This window comes from Sinocyclocheilus anshuiensis, unplaced genomic scaffold (assembly GCF_001515605.1).
Source record: "Sinocyclocheilus anshuiensis isolate Anshui unplaced genomic scaffold, SAMN03320099.WGS_v1.1 scaffold728, whole genome shotgun sequence".
Lineage (NCBI taxonomy): Eukaryota > Metazoa > Chordata > Actinopteri > Cypriniformes > Cyprinidae > Sinocyclocheilus > Sinocyclocheilus anshuiensis.
In genome coordinates, this window is record NW_015555767.1 from 3,558 (window position 1) to 18,764 (window position 15,207).

General features: G+C 36.3%; 2 protein-coding genes across 3 annotated transcripts in view; one reads left to right on the forward strand and one right to left on the reverse strand.

Annotated features, from left to right (window-relative positions):
* Nucleotides 1-1,777: 1,777 nt before the first annotated feature.
* LOC107674261 (coiled-coil domain-containing protein 149-B-like) lies at nucleotides 1,778-9,442 on the forward strand. 2 transcript variants are annotated; one of them, XM_016468197.1, is made up of 13 exons: nucleotides 1,811-1,935; nucleotides 2,059-2,097; nucleotides 2,331-2,438; nucleotides 2,578-2,694; nucleotides 3,334-3,506; nucleotides 4,278-4,350; nucleotides 4,460-4,544; nucleotides 4,680-4,827; nucleotides 6,120-6,196; nucleotides 6,422-6,454; nucleotides 6,612-6,698; nucleotides 7,916-8,292; nucleotides 8,825-9,442. In XM_016468197.1, exons 1-13 carry the CDS (start codon nucleotides 1,876-1,878, stop codon nucleotides 9,017-9,019), a joined length of 1,572 nt encoding a protein of 523 aa, XP_016323683.1. In that variant the 5' UTR covers nucleotides 1,811-1,875; the 3' UTR covers nucleotides 9,020-9,442. The 2 variants fall into 2 exon arrangements, with proteins under 2 accessions (XP_016323684.1, XP_016323683.1); XM_016468198.1 differs by lacking the exon at nucleotides 7,916-8,292 and having other exon boundaries at nucleotides 1,778-1,935; nucleotides 8,448-9,442.
* A 2,150-nt stretch (nucleotides 9,443-11,592) lies between these two features.
* Nucleotides 11,593-15,207, reverse strand: part of LOC107674247 (uncharacterized) — an 18,975-nt gene continuing 15,360 nt past the window's right edge. The window contains exon 9 of the mRNA XM_016468179.1: nucleotides 11,593-13,079. Within this exon, the coding sequence (XP_016323665.1) occupies nucleotides 12,829-13,079 (251 nt within the window). The 3' untranslated portion in view covers nucleotides 11,593-12,828. The remainder of the gene's footprint in view (nucleotides 13,080-15,207) is intronic.

Genomic DNA, 15,207 nt, shown 5'->3' on the forward strand with positions numbered 1-15,207 from the left:
AAAAAAGCCTTTTGGTGAATTACAGTAATTGTTTTCTAAGAATAATTATGTACTGTATGTACCGTAAGGGTGATATTGGGCAAATTTCAGCTGTAGTAAGTCAGTCTTGTTACTAAAAATGCCTTTGGAACATGAAAAAACCCTTTTGGTCAATTAAAGTAATGTTTTTTTTTATTAATTATGTACTGTATGTACAGTAAGGGAGATATTGGGAAAAAAATTCACCAGTAGTAAGTCAGTCTTGTAACTACAAATGAACTAGAACCTTTGGGACATTAAAAAAAAAAACCCTTTGGTGAATTATAGTAATTTTAAAGAAAATAGTTGTGTACTGTACATACAGTAATGGAGATATTGTGTATGGCGACATATTGGTTAAATATTTCCTGTCAGTTTGCCTACAAGGCATTTACTATGGCGTTGTAAACATCCTCACGCTCATCTGCACGCTATGAATCATACTATCAGCAACGCACTATTAGGATGCTTACATTAACCATATAATGCGGTTTTCAATTAATTTAGCAAACTGACATGTGTAAAATTTAAGAGGATGATTTTCTAAATACGATCAGTCTATTTTGCTGATTTACAGACATGAAATCCTCTTACTGTAACCGTGTTGTGTTCATTTTCTCGAGACTGCTTGTTCTTCTTATCGAATAGTATACGTTAGGTAATATATGGTTCTTATTACATCTTTAAATGCCTAGCACCATAATAAATAAAATGCGGAAGGTCTGAAACGACATGATCAGCGGTGGGATTAACTTTAATCTTCATCCTTTTACGTCAAGATCTTTGACCACTGAATACACTGTTGTTTAAATTATGCATATCTTGATGATAATGAAACTAATGATTTTAAAATACAATGGTGTAATATTACAGGATAACATATATAAAATAAATTAATTATCATGCTTGTGCACAATTCAAACTATTAAAGAGGTTTTTCTTTAATAGTGTGAATGTAAATATCAAAAGTCTTCTGTATGTTTTCATTAAGGGAACTAATAACCCCATACCAACTAAATAACAGGCCTCTATGGACTTTGAATGTGTTTACATAATCTTTTGAATAAATGTACCTATATGATAAAATCATGTACTTTAATATCCCTTCTCAGTGCATTGACAAGTTTCAAAGGATTGGTTGACCTCTTTGATATTTCTTTTAATTTAAAAGTAGGACTTTATATGAGTAATTCTCAACAGGGGCCCGGGCCATTAGTGGCCTTTAGCAAACTTCCAGGGGGGCTGCATATGATGACTTGTTCAGTAATAATACGTACAACTAATAATAATAATAATAATAATAAGTAATCAATTATCTAACCTCAGTAAAAGGCTAAAACCACTAAAATCAAGATGTAGGGCATCTAAATTGAAATTATATTTCTTATTTTTAATTTGGCCCTTCAACTGCTGTTTTATTAAAGAACATACAGTTCCTAGAACATCTGGAATCACCAAAACAAATGAATGAGTAAGTTATGGGTAATTCTTTTAATCTAGCGACACTTCTGGTTTCTGTGAAAAGTTTGAAATCAGAAAATTGTCAGCAAAAGTACCAATATAAATATTCTAACTTACATGTGGAAAAAAATGCAAATATTATCTCGAAAGATCGGAGGCCTTTGAGTCAAAAGCTCAGCAGATTTTGCTAAAAAACAATGCAAGAACCCACTTTGATCATTGCCTTTTTGGCAATGGTGACTAATGCATTGAATTTAAGCATTAACAACCCTGTTGTTTTCTTTGTGTGCCTAGTTCCTGGTATGCAAGAGAAAGCTGGAGAGTAAGAAGGAGGCACTGCTGATCTTATCAAAAGAACTGGACACCTGCCAGCAGGAAAGGGATCAGTTTAAACTGATGGTAAACCAGCTCCGTGAACGCCACCAGGGGCTCAAGAAAAAGTACAGAGAGCTTATAGTATGTATTTCTATTCTGTTCTATTCTAAATTAATTAAACACTCATGTAAGAAGTATGAGGTATTGTCATTATAATGAAGTGTATTTTAATCAAATTAAATGGATTTTATTTTTCATTAATAGGATGGGGACCCTTCTCTGCCTCCTGAAAAAAGAAACCAAGTATATCTGTGCTTTTAAATATGCGTGACTATACATCATATGTTAGGTGCTCTCATATATGTATAAAACTACAGATCTGAGATCCAAATATGTGTGTTAACAAATGTGTTGTTTAAGTAGTCAACCCAGTACTCCCGATTATTGTCAGTGTTAATCAACCAATAAAATGTTGTATGTATTATACATTAAAAAGTTTAATATGTTGTAGAACCGATGTGTTTAACTTGCCACAGGTCAATCTGGCCCAGTTACTGAGAGACTCACGAGAACAGAACAAACAGCTGGGTGAGGAGATAAAAGAACTGAAGCAATGTTTAGCGGAGGTGCAGGGTGATAACAAGGTATGGGTTCCACTTTGCACAAAGGTCATTACTTTGCATGACTCAATCCCATGCAGATGTTTGCAGGTGAAATGTGTAATCAAGCATTGTGAGCACAGTTCATATATTGTGGTATATCTGCAATCTTTCCATCCCACAGCTGCTGAGGATGACCATCGCAAAGCAGCATCTAGGGGATGAAGAGGTGGGAACTCGTCACTTTCCAGCTCATGAGAGAGAAGATCTTGTTCAGCAGTTAGAAAGAGCTCGAGAACAGGTGCATTGCTCTTGGCATTCCACACATTTTAATTATCAAGAATATTGCAATGTCTCACAGTTTTTGTAGACACTGGTGTCATAGATTTGAAAACACACACACACATGTTTACTTAGCTATCTAAATGGGGACATTCCATAGGCGTAATGGTTTTTATACTGTAAAAACTGTATATTCTATCGCCTTACACCAGCCCTACCCCTAAACCTACCCCTTAAGAGTAAACTTTCTGCATTTTTACAATTTAAAAAAAACGTTTACTTTATTTTTATACCAGTTTTACAAATGAGGATGTCCCTGAAGGGAGGTTTTTGGAGATTTTGTCAGGTTTAGCTCACTTTTGGGTACAAATTTGTCCTCAAAATATGGTTAAGTAGGTACACACACACACACACTGATAAAATAGTTTCGTTTTTAGTTTTTTCGTTTATTTCATTTATTTAACAGGGACTATGCACAACACAAGTGTTGTGCCAGAGTTAGCTACAGAGCTAATTTGCATCGGCAGTCCCTGGGCAGGATGTTGTTACAAAATTACAATACTCCATTACAAAAAATACAATACATACAATACATAAAATATACAATAATGGTAAAAAAGCAATATCTGTTCTTTGTCCTAACTTTATGGTGTTGCAGAATGAAGCACTGGAACAAAGCTTAAAGGCAGCCACGGATGAATTACAGGATGTGAGAGCAGAGCGTAATGTCTATCAGGAGAAAGCTCACAGACTAAACCTGGAAATTAACCACATCTTGGGAAGCCACGAGAACCGCATCCTGGATATAGATGCTCTGTGTATGGAGAACAGGTCAGTTTTGCCATGTTCAGGATCTAGTCACCTACACATTTAGCATCTACTGCTGCAGTAGTAGGAGGTAAAACACACACACACACACACACACACACACACACACACACAATAATTGCCATACATATGCAGATATTTATTATTTTAGTACACAAAAATCACACTCTGATTCCAAAATAACTGCTATTTTAGCTATAGTAGTTTAGTACTGTATATCAATTAGCTATCATTGATATATAGTACTTTTATAGTTTTGTTAATATTTAAAAAAAAATAATAATTTTCTGTTTTGATTTTAAATGTAAAGTTTTAGTAATTAATTTTTTAAAATTAATTTTTCTTATTTTTTTTTAAATATGTATATATTATTTATTTTGGTTTTAGTTATTTTTGTACTTAGTTAAACTAAAATAAAATGATAAATGATGCCTTGGCAACTAGCTGACATCAAATAATTTTAGAATTTCCATGATTATTTTTTTTTATTTTATTTTATTATTTTTTTTACATTTACAATAATGACCCTGCAAAATAATCCGTGATCCAGTCCAAGTTGGTATTTTCAATGTAACAGAAATGTGACTCTAGGAACTTGATCAGGTTTCTGGTGAGACTGACCTCTGCTGGTCTGGTGGGGACATTACAGGCATTGATATGACCGTCTTAACATATCCAGTTGGTGCCTAAATATTATCAATAGTGCTATATGACTAGTCATTTTGTGGGTTATCTGTATATCATGCTGAAGTCTTTAAAATGTCTTTTTTTAAGATATCTGCATGAGCGGCTTATGCAGCTTCAGGAGGAGGTCAGCCTCCTCAAATCAAACGTTATGAAGTACGAGGTATTTATAACACATATAACCACATTTATATGCACACAGGAGATTTATTCACTTTAGTTATGTATAAATTAATTCTGTATTCTTATGTTGAGCATATGTTTTATTTCAGAGTGCTTTGGAAAGCAAGAAGAACTGCAAAGTCTATGGCAAGTCCAACAGCAGTGCTCTGACAGGTGTCCTCTCTGCTAAACAAGGTACCACACAAGACTTCTGCAGAATCCAGAAAGTAACAATTGCATTCTTTACCAGTATTCTTTTTAATTCATGTACAATTCTTTGAAAGAAAAATATTTAGAAGCTAAGCTTAGCTACAGCTTATACGTTTCCAGTACAAGAGCTGTTGCTGTCTGAAGAGAATGGCTGCAGTCTCCCGGTCACTTCACAGTCCATTAGTGACCTGAAGTCCCTGGCCACTGCTCTGCTGGAGACCATTCATGAGAAGAACATGGTCATTCAGCATCAACGGCAAACCAACAAGTATGTTATGATACATTGTGACAACGGTCATCTCATTTCTGTGCTGGAAAGCACCCAAGATGCAGAGTTACTTTTGAATGGTTTATTTATTTACTATTATAGTTTTGATTAATTTTATTTCATTTTTATATTTTCAGTTTTCATATTTAAATTTTGTTACATTTTTTAGAAATTTTGTTTTATTGTTGCATTTTATTTTTCTTAGTGTTTTATTTTATTTTATTTGATTTTTTTAAATATTACTATTTAGGTTTACATTTTTTTTCCCCAGTTTGAGTTTTAGTGTTTATTTCCAGTTAGTAATTTAGTGCTTTTAATTTAGTTGCCAAGGCAACATTTAACATTCTTTAGTTTCTTAAGTTATTTTTGTATTTTATTTTATTATGGCTTTATTTAAATGAGCAAAAGTGCTTTTAATAGTTTTTGTTAAAGGGGTCATATGATGCAATTTCAATTTTTCCTTTCTCTTTGGAGTGTTACAAGCTCTTGGTGCATAAAGAAAATCTGTAAAGTTGCAAAGACTAAAGTCTCAAATCCAAAGAGATATTCTTTATAAAAGTTCAGAGTCAGCCACACCTACCTAAAACGGCTCGTTCTAACACGCCCCCACATCTCTATGTCACAAAGCATAACGCTGCCCAAATGTTCATGCAAAGAAAGAAGGCGTAACTTTTATTCTCGCTGTAGTATTGTTGCTGCCGCGGCCGCCATGTCGTGAAGGCACTGTGTGTTTCGTTGTGAAAGCGAAGCTACTTTGTTTGGCCTTCCAAAAGAGGACGATATCTGCTTCGTCATGCCTGGAGCTGATCCGTGCTGGTCGCTGAGGAAATACAACAACTTTGCGCTGTGGATCACCGGATCGGCTTTCACCGTGGACGAAGCGGAGTCCAGCCCGGTGTCGTCACATGTGGTTGCCGCAAGCTCGCCGGACGCTCCTTCGTCAAATCCGCCAGCCATGCCGTTCTCAAAGCCCACCCACCTCCACTCACTCAAGCCTGCCTCCGCTCACTCAAGGCCGCGGTGTGTGACGCTGTTTCGTTGTGAAAGCGAAACTACTTTGTTTGGCCTTCCAAAATTGAACCTTAAACCGCATAAACATTTCTTTACACCAAATACACAAAATAATGTTCTTTTTAGCAGCATCATATGACCCCTTTAATAATAATAATCTTGCTAAGATGCTGTTTATTAGTATTGTGGGATATCAGTTAAGCCAGAGCATACTTAGATTTACAGTTTAACCTATATACCTATAAACCTATATATTTATAGGTTTGCATATATTTGAACAGGATCCTGGGTAACCGGGTTGCAGAACTGGAAAGAAAGTTGAAAACATTAGAGGTGTCTGGGTTGTGGAGTCTGCCAAGTAAACATCATGTCCAAGACTATGCAGTTGCTTTTTTTGAATTTTGGTTATTTGATTGTAGTTTTTTTTTTTTAATGTTTTGCTCTAATACACTTTACATTTGTGTAATGGGTACTTCTTTGTAACATAATAGAGTTTATCTTGATTATTTACATTTTTTAATTAATTACTTTCAATTGCTCTCCCATTTCTGCTTTCCACTCTTTCTTCTCACCCTCTCTGGAGGCATCACCTACAATGTGTCTCTCGGACTACGGAGTACGTCTTTTATTCAATATAGTTTTTTGCCTTTTATACCTTTCTGCAATTTTTTTTTTCAAACCTATTCTACCTCTGTTACCCTTTTTGTTAACTTGACAATATAACTATCATTTGTAATAGTTGGGCATTTATTGACTCCAACTTTTTTTCCCAGGAAGGAAAGCCGTTATTGTCCTAAGTGACTCTCAGCATGTCCAGTCCAGCGCAGAACAGTCAGTCCATCTGACACCAGAGTCAGTGGGTGAGTTACTACCAAGTGAAACCTCATTGGCACTTTACAGCTGTACGGTACACTTTTGTGTCTCGTGGCTTCTTTAAACATTACAGGCACAAATCCGTAATTAGTTATTATTAATTTTGTCTATTAAATTACCGTAATTAGGTTAATTAAACGAATCATTCAGTAGGGGGTAATAATTATAACTAATAATAGACTAAATACTTATTAATTCTTATTAAATTAATATTCTAATTAATGTTTATGTTTATAGTAATCAAAGGCCAGCAAAAAAAGCTAAGACGTTTGTGCCAAATGCAAATGGAAAGTACTTTGGTGCGTAAGCTCAAAAAATTTAATTGAAAGACGACAAGTCCAACAAGAGGAGAAGCTCGCACACATAATCATAGAAACATTTCATTACGAAATTCTTACATTCAGAGGCCAAAAAGTTAAAGAAAAGTGCAACATTGTTGAAAGTTTTTAAATGTCACAACATAAATATTCAACACCATAATTTTTATTAGCTTTTTTCTCCGAATTAGTAGTGGCAGTATTATGGAAATTTTATTTGTATACAGCTACACAAAACTACACAACTTTGTCTGTTGGATATATAAAAAATGAATGAACAAACCAAAAAAATCTGGGTATCCATGTCCTCCATGCGAGTCAACAGCCGGCACTTTCCCTAATTGCAGATTCAGTTATTAAATCTAATATTAACATTCTTCTACTTATCTTTTTTTTTTCCACACTTGCCATGTTTTTGCTGTCAGACTAACATAGAGCATTCAGTTTCTCTACCTTAAAATTTAATGTGTAATTCATTGTTACTTGCTGTTTCTGATGGAAAATTGTTTCTACACCATTTTTTTTTCAGTGAATATACCCAAAAACATTTGTGTGCTATTGGAGGAATATCAAATACATAAGTCAAAATTGTTTTCGTTACATTTCCACATTTTAGAAAATTGAATAATCACAAAAAAAAAATCATCATTTTGAACTGCATATTTTGGGAACATGATCTAAAAATGGCAAACCTCATAGGAGTAAAACCGCTCATACTATATTTTGGTTAACTCCTGGAAACATTTTCTGACGGTAAATCTTCTCCTTTCTGAAAACAAGGGGGTGGGACTTAATATTTTATATATACAGTATATATATATATATATATTTTTTTTATTTAATTATTTTTTCAATAAAAAATAATAAGAAGTGTTATCCCTCTCCAGCAGGAGATGAAGAGATTGTTACTGGAGAAGAGGTGACAGAGGACACTGGACTCAGTATAGATTTCAGCCAAGATGACTGTCAAGCCGTGGCAGTCGAGTTGAGCCAAAGGGGTGATTATTTCAGTCGCACATATTCAGTCTCACAAACTCCACAGTTCACTAATCCAGCAGAAAGTATCCAGCCTGTAGAGACCACACAGTGTGAAACCCTTGCTTGTTGTGACTCTGAGACGCCTGTGTGTCCTCCTGAGAGGGGATCAGAACAACATAATGAAGATCTCACAAGCCGTGGATGTCAGTCTTTGAACACAAAAGTATCTTTGAAAGGTTCAGAAGAAGAGGCTGCGGAGAATGATGTTCCTGTTGTTCATTCTGAGGAGGACTTTGATGAAGGTAAATCTTCTCCTTTCTGAAAACAAGGGGGTGGGACTTCATATTTTATATATACAGTATATATATATATATAGATATATTTTTTTTTATTTAATTATTTTTTCAATAAAAAATAATAAGAAGTGTTATCCCTCTCCAGCAGGAGATGAAGAGATTGTTACTGGAGAAGAGGTGACAGAGGACACTGGACTCAGTATAGATTTCAGCCAAGATGACTGTCAAGCCGTGGCAGTCGAGTTGAGCCAAAGGGGTGATTATTTCAGTCGCACATATTCAGTCTCACAAACTCCACAGTTCACTAATCCAGCAGAAAGTATCCAGCCTGTAGAGACCACACAGTGTGAAACCCTTGCTTGTTGTGACTCTGAGACGCCTGTGTGTCCTCCTGAGAGGGGATCAGAACAACATAATGAAGATCTCACAAGCCGTGGATGTCAGTCTTTGAACACAAAAGTATCTTTGAAAGGTTCAGAAGAAGAGGCTGCGGAGAATGATGTTCCTGTTGTTCATTCTGAGGAGGACTTTGATAGTCACGGTGAATTAGAGGACAGTCGGCCTGTGGCAGCAGAGACCTTTGGCAGTTTTGACTGTGTTTCTGAATCTGAGTCTTGTACATCGGAACAGCAAACAGAGCGATCGGTCGAAGAAGAAACCGAGCATGCTTCACTAAACACAAGTTCTCCTGCTCAAACATCATCACACCAGGAATGAACGTCATTTTTCACAAAATTAAGAACTGTGAGAGAAATGCATAAAAACAACCTCCATTCATTCAAAGCCTCATCACTTAAAAGAAGCGTTCTGATTCAGAACTGTATGAAAAAGACGTTGGCAAAAGAATAAAAACAAGAACCTTTGAATGCCTAAATGTGAATCTCGAGTGAAACCTTAGATGTAACGCCACTATGATGACACTATACCAGCATGTTTATTTTATCATTTCAAAGACACTCTTTATGTATTTTGACTATTTATAAACATCTTTGTAATTGTTTCTGATGTATTGTGTGGCTAAAACATGACAGTTTCTTTTTCACTTCTAATTTTCAGTTTACCCTTCTTGTTATTTTTCATTGAGTAGAATACAACATGCAATTTCTGTTCCACTTGCAAGAGGTAAAGGTTCTTTTTTTTTCTTTCTCAATTCTTATAACACTGGATGTCAACCAGTTTCAACCAATTATAATTTGTTCCTTACAGAGTCAGGGTATATTTATTTCCTGTCATTTGTCTTATTATAATTTGTGATCTTGATTATCCTAATCGTGTTTGATCTGGTAGTGTAAAATCATTCTCTGTAGATCACCTAATATTACAGTGTAATATAGTGTAAAATTAAAATGGGATCAATCATCAGCTTGAAAGCTTATATTTAATTATGCACAAAAGCACAGCACTGCAATACACCAGCCATTTAGTTTGACATTTTGCTGCTGTATTATTGAGTTATTACTGCATCAGTTTACTTGGTTTTCGTTGATTTGACCTGTTGGGTGCTCAAAAAAAAAAATTTGTAATGCGGAAGGATTATCTTGTTGTATCTGGCTACTCCATGTCCTCGAGTCACTGAAATAAATGTTACATTCGCCATTACAAACATCCAGTCCATCAGTCTTGTGAAGCAAAAACACTGCAATAAATCTATCATCAAAGAGCTTTTTAACTTCAAACCATTGCTTCCAGTTAAAATATGAGTCATCTATTCATAATTTTGCTTGCTTTTTTCACTGGAGGAAACTTTATGGATCATGGTATTTTGGCTAGAAGTAATTGTCTGAGGGTGAGTACATTTTTAGCAAGTTTTAATTTTTGAGGTAACTATTCCTTTAAAAGAAGATCAGATAAGCAGCAATACTCTTGACATTTTTTTTTAAATGTATCTAAGCAGTGATAGTTTCTCAAAACATATTTATCAATACAACTTTTCTATGCAACCATAATCCATAAAACATTGGAATAAAATACTGAAAATACTTCATCTATTGCATCAGGCTTGATCCAAGTTTAAGCAATTTACAGTATACCATTTGGATTGTGGTTGGTTAAAGGGTTGGTAAACCCAAAAATGAAAATTAGCCCATAAATTACTCACCCTCAAGTCATCCTAGGTGTATATGACTTTCTTCTTTCAGACAAATCCAGTCGGAGTTATATTAAAAATGGTCTTTGATCTTTCAAGCTGTTTCATGGCACTCAGCGGGTGTTGCATGCATCAGTCCAAAAGAAGTTAAATAAAAAGCGCCCATCCATAAAAAAAAAAGTGCCTCACACGGCTCCAGGGGGTGAACAAAGGCGTGCTGTAGCGAATCGATGCGTTTTTGTAAGAAAAATATAAATTTTCAAAACGTAATAATCACTTTAATGTAGCTTGCGCCAACAGTTGTACACGGAAGTAGCTCCGGGAGGATGACGTATGAGGTCAGCGTTGCGCATGCGCCCAACGTTTGTTAACAGGAGCAAAGGAAGCAAAGTTTCCTTACATTAGCAAAGGAAAACCAGTCTCCTCTTGGCTTATATTGAAATCCTCCGACAATCTTCTTTTCAAATCCTCGTTTTGTATGTCTAATAAGTGACCGTTGTTTTGTTTTGATCTCTCCCCTGCGCTTCTGCGTTTGTCACTTCTGAGCGGAGCATGCGCAACGCTGAACTCATACGTCATCTGCCCAGAACTGCTTCCGTGTACAACAGTGAGCGCAAGCTACATTAAAGTGATTATTACGGTTTGAAAATAGATATTTTTCTTACAAAAACGCATCGATTCGCTACAATTTATGGGCTAATTTTCCTTTTTGGGTGAACTAACCCTTTAACTATTCGGTTCTTAATGTTTTTTATTGCCTGCACAACAAATTGACATTCAGAGTGCTTATTTAACCACGAAAATGAAACTGGTAAGCTAATAATAAATCTACAGATATTTTTGTAGGGGACCAACTACTAGAAACAGCAGGGACTTGATTTCCAACAACATTTAATGCAAACAAACCTTTTTGACTGGAGCAAAACAAATAATTGTGAAAAACAAACCTTTCAGTGCAGAGTGCAATGACACAGTGATAGATACGGGAAGATTATGTACTGCGCTTACAAAAACAATTGAAAAATTGCTCCATTTAAAATGTAATGAACAACAATACCAAATTAGATTAGATGATTTAAAATAAATGCAGCACAGAACATCACTAGATTGACATCTTTGGACAGAAATGTGAGGATGTTTTTTGCTCTTCTGTATAAACAAGACCAAGTCTAGAATTACAAACAAAAAATTTTATTACCATTTCAGACAACTTAGAAAAACATACAGACAACACAAAAACAAGCTTGTCTTGCCTACGGTATATTTACATCGTGCTCTTTTTTTCCTGCAAATATTTACATTCAGTATATATACACATGAAGTGGAAATGGAAAAAACACTTGCTACAGTAAGATTTAATAGTAATAATCCCACTGTTAATAGTACGACAATATATATGTGTGTGAACATATATATATTGCAAAGTTTGAAAGGACAAAGGATAACAAAACAGCAAAGTATAGAGTATAAACTGAGGTGTTATGTGTGGTTATCATGCGTTTCCAATACACAGTTTAAGTTCTGATATGGATTTGATGGATGGATACAAAGCAAATAAGTGAATCAAAATCATCCGCTCACTCATTCATGTCCATTTCTAGAGCTACAGGACAAACAAATGCTTATTTTCCAATCCCGAACAAGCTACCAAACAGCTAACTTCAGTGGTTTGAAATGAATGAAAAGAACCCAAAAAGAAATCCTCACTCATGCTCTGGAACACAAAAGGAGGAATTCCGAAGAATGTTCTGGTAATTTTTGTTCATGCAATTACAATTAATAATGCATAAACATCAAAAAATGTCATAAATGTCATCCATATGAATCTGTGCACTGGACTCTGTATTCTGATACCATATGTTATTTTTATTTGTAATTGCATTAATTAATTGGAATTGCAATGGGGAAAAAAGATGCATTTTGAAAAACCAGTCAAATTTCATGAAAAATTATGAAATCTGCATGTAGCAGAAAAATGTTCACAAATGTGAATGAAATTGAGGTTTGACTCCCATCAAGGCACAAGTTGCTCAGTCTGCCTGATTCTCTTTCACTGGTGAGATATAGGCATGGCCAAAGGGAGAGCAAAGCCATTCAGACTTTCAGCTGGTCAAAAATGTTCATCTACTTTCAAGCCAGCAACAGAAAAACTTACTGGTAATCTACAGACAGAAAAATTAGTGTCCTTCGTCATAGCTGGAAAAATATTTTGGAAAAGTACACAAGTGTGCATTTCAGTCTGCTTCCCAGAGTGTTACCATTTTCCGTTTTACACACTGGACACAAATCACACACAACATCACATTAATTAAAGCATTTGTACTGTGTTTACTGTGACTGTACCATGTAAATATTTTCCCTCAGCACCTCCTCACATTCCCTCCCTTACACATCTGCTGTTATTGGATGACCCTTCCCAGCAGCGTGCCGATTCACAGCCTCAGCAGACGGACAGGACGGGTGGACCCTGTCTCTGCTGGGTTTTCTTGAGCAGCTGTATACGGTTGTGGCAGTAGAATTTCACAGCCCTCCAGTCCCGGTGGTTAGTGACCAGCAGGGGGCAGAGCTCCAGGCAGCGTTCACAGTCCGCTTTAGCCGGCACACGCAGCTCCATGATGTTTTGCACCAGGTGGGACTCGACAGCTGCCCGCTCTGCCTCAGACCAAGGCCGCTTCAGCACACCACGTTTACCTGAGACAGAGAGGAGAATGTATGTTAATCATTATTCCTGTGTAAACACTACACCCCCACTCTCCCCCAGGCCATACACATACGCTCAGGTCAATGAGTTAGCCCTGTGCTGAAGGTCTCAGGCCTGTATCTTTGCAGGCTGGTAATTAACACCAAAATCACAATGTTCTTGTATACATTTTACTAAAAATGATCCCATAAATCATATGATGTTTATATCACAAAAGCATAAACATAACCAGGTATGCCAATATTCCGGACGGTTACAAGAAATTTGGAGAATATTGGCATACCTGGATAATACATTACTGCTGCCGTATTTCTACATTAACTGGAATTCTTGGTCAAATAAACGGTTTATTCTGAATATGCATGTCCAAATCAGGCAGTGATATTGTAACAAAATTTAAAAAAAAAACAGAAAAAAAAAACCCAATATAAGAATGGGCAACATCAAATGGCTAGCATTTTGCTGTTGTCAGGGACATTAATTAAAACTATTGAGTTCTGAATCACTCAAATACAGCATACAGCATCACAAAGAATTAACATCTGTAATTCCAGTAGTTTTAGAGCATGTAAACATACAGTGCCCTCCACTAATATTGGCACGCTTGGTAAATATGAGCAAAGGCAGCTGTGAAAATAAATCTGCATCTTTCAGTAAAATATTTAGTAAAATATCTCTGAAGTATATTACCATTCATATTTAAAAAAATTTTTAGCACACCAGGGTGACTAGGAGCATGAAATTGACTTCCTGTTCCACAGGATTATAAATATGAGGAACACAAAGGTCAAATTCCCTTAATCATCCATCACAAGGAGTAAAACCAAAGAATATAGTTCTGATGTGCAGAACAAGATTGTTGAGCTTCACAAAATAGAAAGTGGCTGTAAAAAATAGCTAAAGCATCCAAAATCATGCCTCATCAGCCTCATGTTGTTCGGGAGGGTTTCAAGAAAAATCCTCCTCGCTCATCCAAAAAACAAACTCCAGCATCTTCAGTTGTCAGACACGACTGGAACTTCAGATGGGGCTGGCGTCTATGGTCAGATGAAACTAAAACAGGGCTGCAAACCCACCAGATGGGTTTGGTGCATACAGGGATAAAAAGTACACCATGCCCACGATTAAATAGACTGCTGGATCTTTAATGTTGTGGGCCTATTTGTTTTTGCCGGAGGTCCTGGACATCTTGTTCAGATACATGGCATCATGGATTCTATCAAATACCAACAGATAAAACATCTAAACCTGACTGCTTCTCTTAGAAATCTTATAATCAAACTCCAGCATATTCAGTTGTCAGACACGACTGGAACTTCAGATGGGGCTGGCGTCTATGGTCAGATGAAACTAAAACAGGGCTGCAAACCCACCAGATGGGTTTGGTGCATACAGGGATAAAAAGTACACCATGCCCACGATTAAATAGACTGCTGGATCTTTAATGTTGTGGGCCTATTTGTTTTTGCCGGAGGTCCTGGACATCTTGTTCAGATACATGGCATCATGGATTCTATCAAATACCAACAGATAAAACATCTAAACCTGACTGCTTCTCTTAGAAATCTTATAATGGCCGTGGTTGGATCTTCCATCAGGACAATGATCCAAAACAAACATCAAAATCAACACAAAAATGGGTTGGATCTTCCATAAGGACAATAATCCAAAACAAACATCAAAATCATCACAAAAATGTGTCACTGAGCACAAAATGAAGCTTCTGCCGTGGCCGTCCCAGTTCCCTGACTTGAACCCTATAGAAAATGAGTGGGGTGAACAGAAGAGAAGAAGCACCAACATGGAGCTGGAAATCTGAAAGATCTGGAGTGTTTCAGTATGAAGGAATGGTCTCTGATCTCTTGTCAGGTGTTCTCCAAACTCATCAGGCATTATAGGAGAAAACGCAGAGCTGTTATCTTGGGAAAAGTGACGTGACGTGTAGCATAGTATGGTGTCCCATACTCGGAATTTGTGCTCTGCATTTAACCCATCAAAGTGCACACACACACACACACACCGGAGCAGGGTGTGCCATTTTTGCTGCGAGCAGTTGAGGGTTCAGTGCCTTGCTCAAGGGTCTCACCTCAGTCGTGGTATTGAGGGTGGAAGAGAGTG

Excerpts from the sequence above, each read along its gene's own strand:
- LOC107674261 (XM_016468198.1), top strand. The coding sequence starts at position 1,876 with ATGGTAAACCAGCTCCGTGAACGCCACCAGGGGCTCAAGAAAAAGTAC. Across the intron at positions 1,936-2,058 it reads AAAAGTACAGAGAGCTTATA|GATGGGGACCCTTCTCTGCC; the intron begins GTATGTATTTCT and ends TTTCATTAATAG. Across the intron at positions 4,828-6,119 it reads CATCAACGGCAAACCAACAA|GATCCTGGGTAACCGGGTTG; the intron begins GTATGTTATGAT and ends ATATTTGAACAG.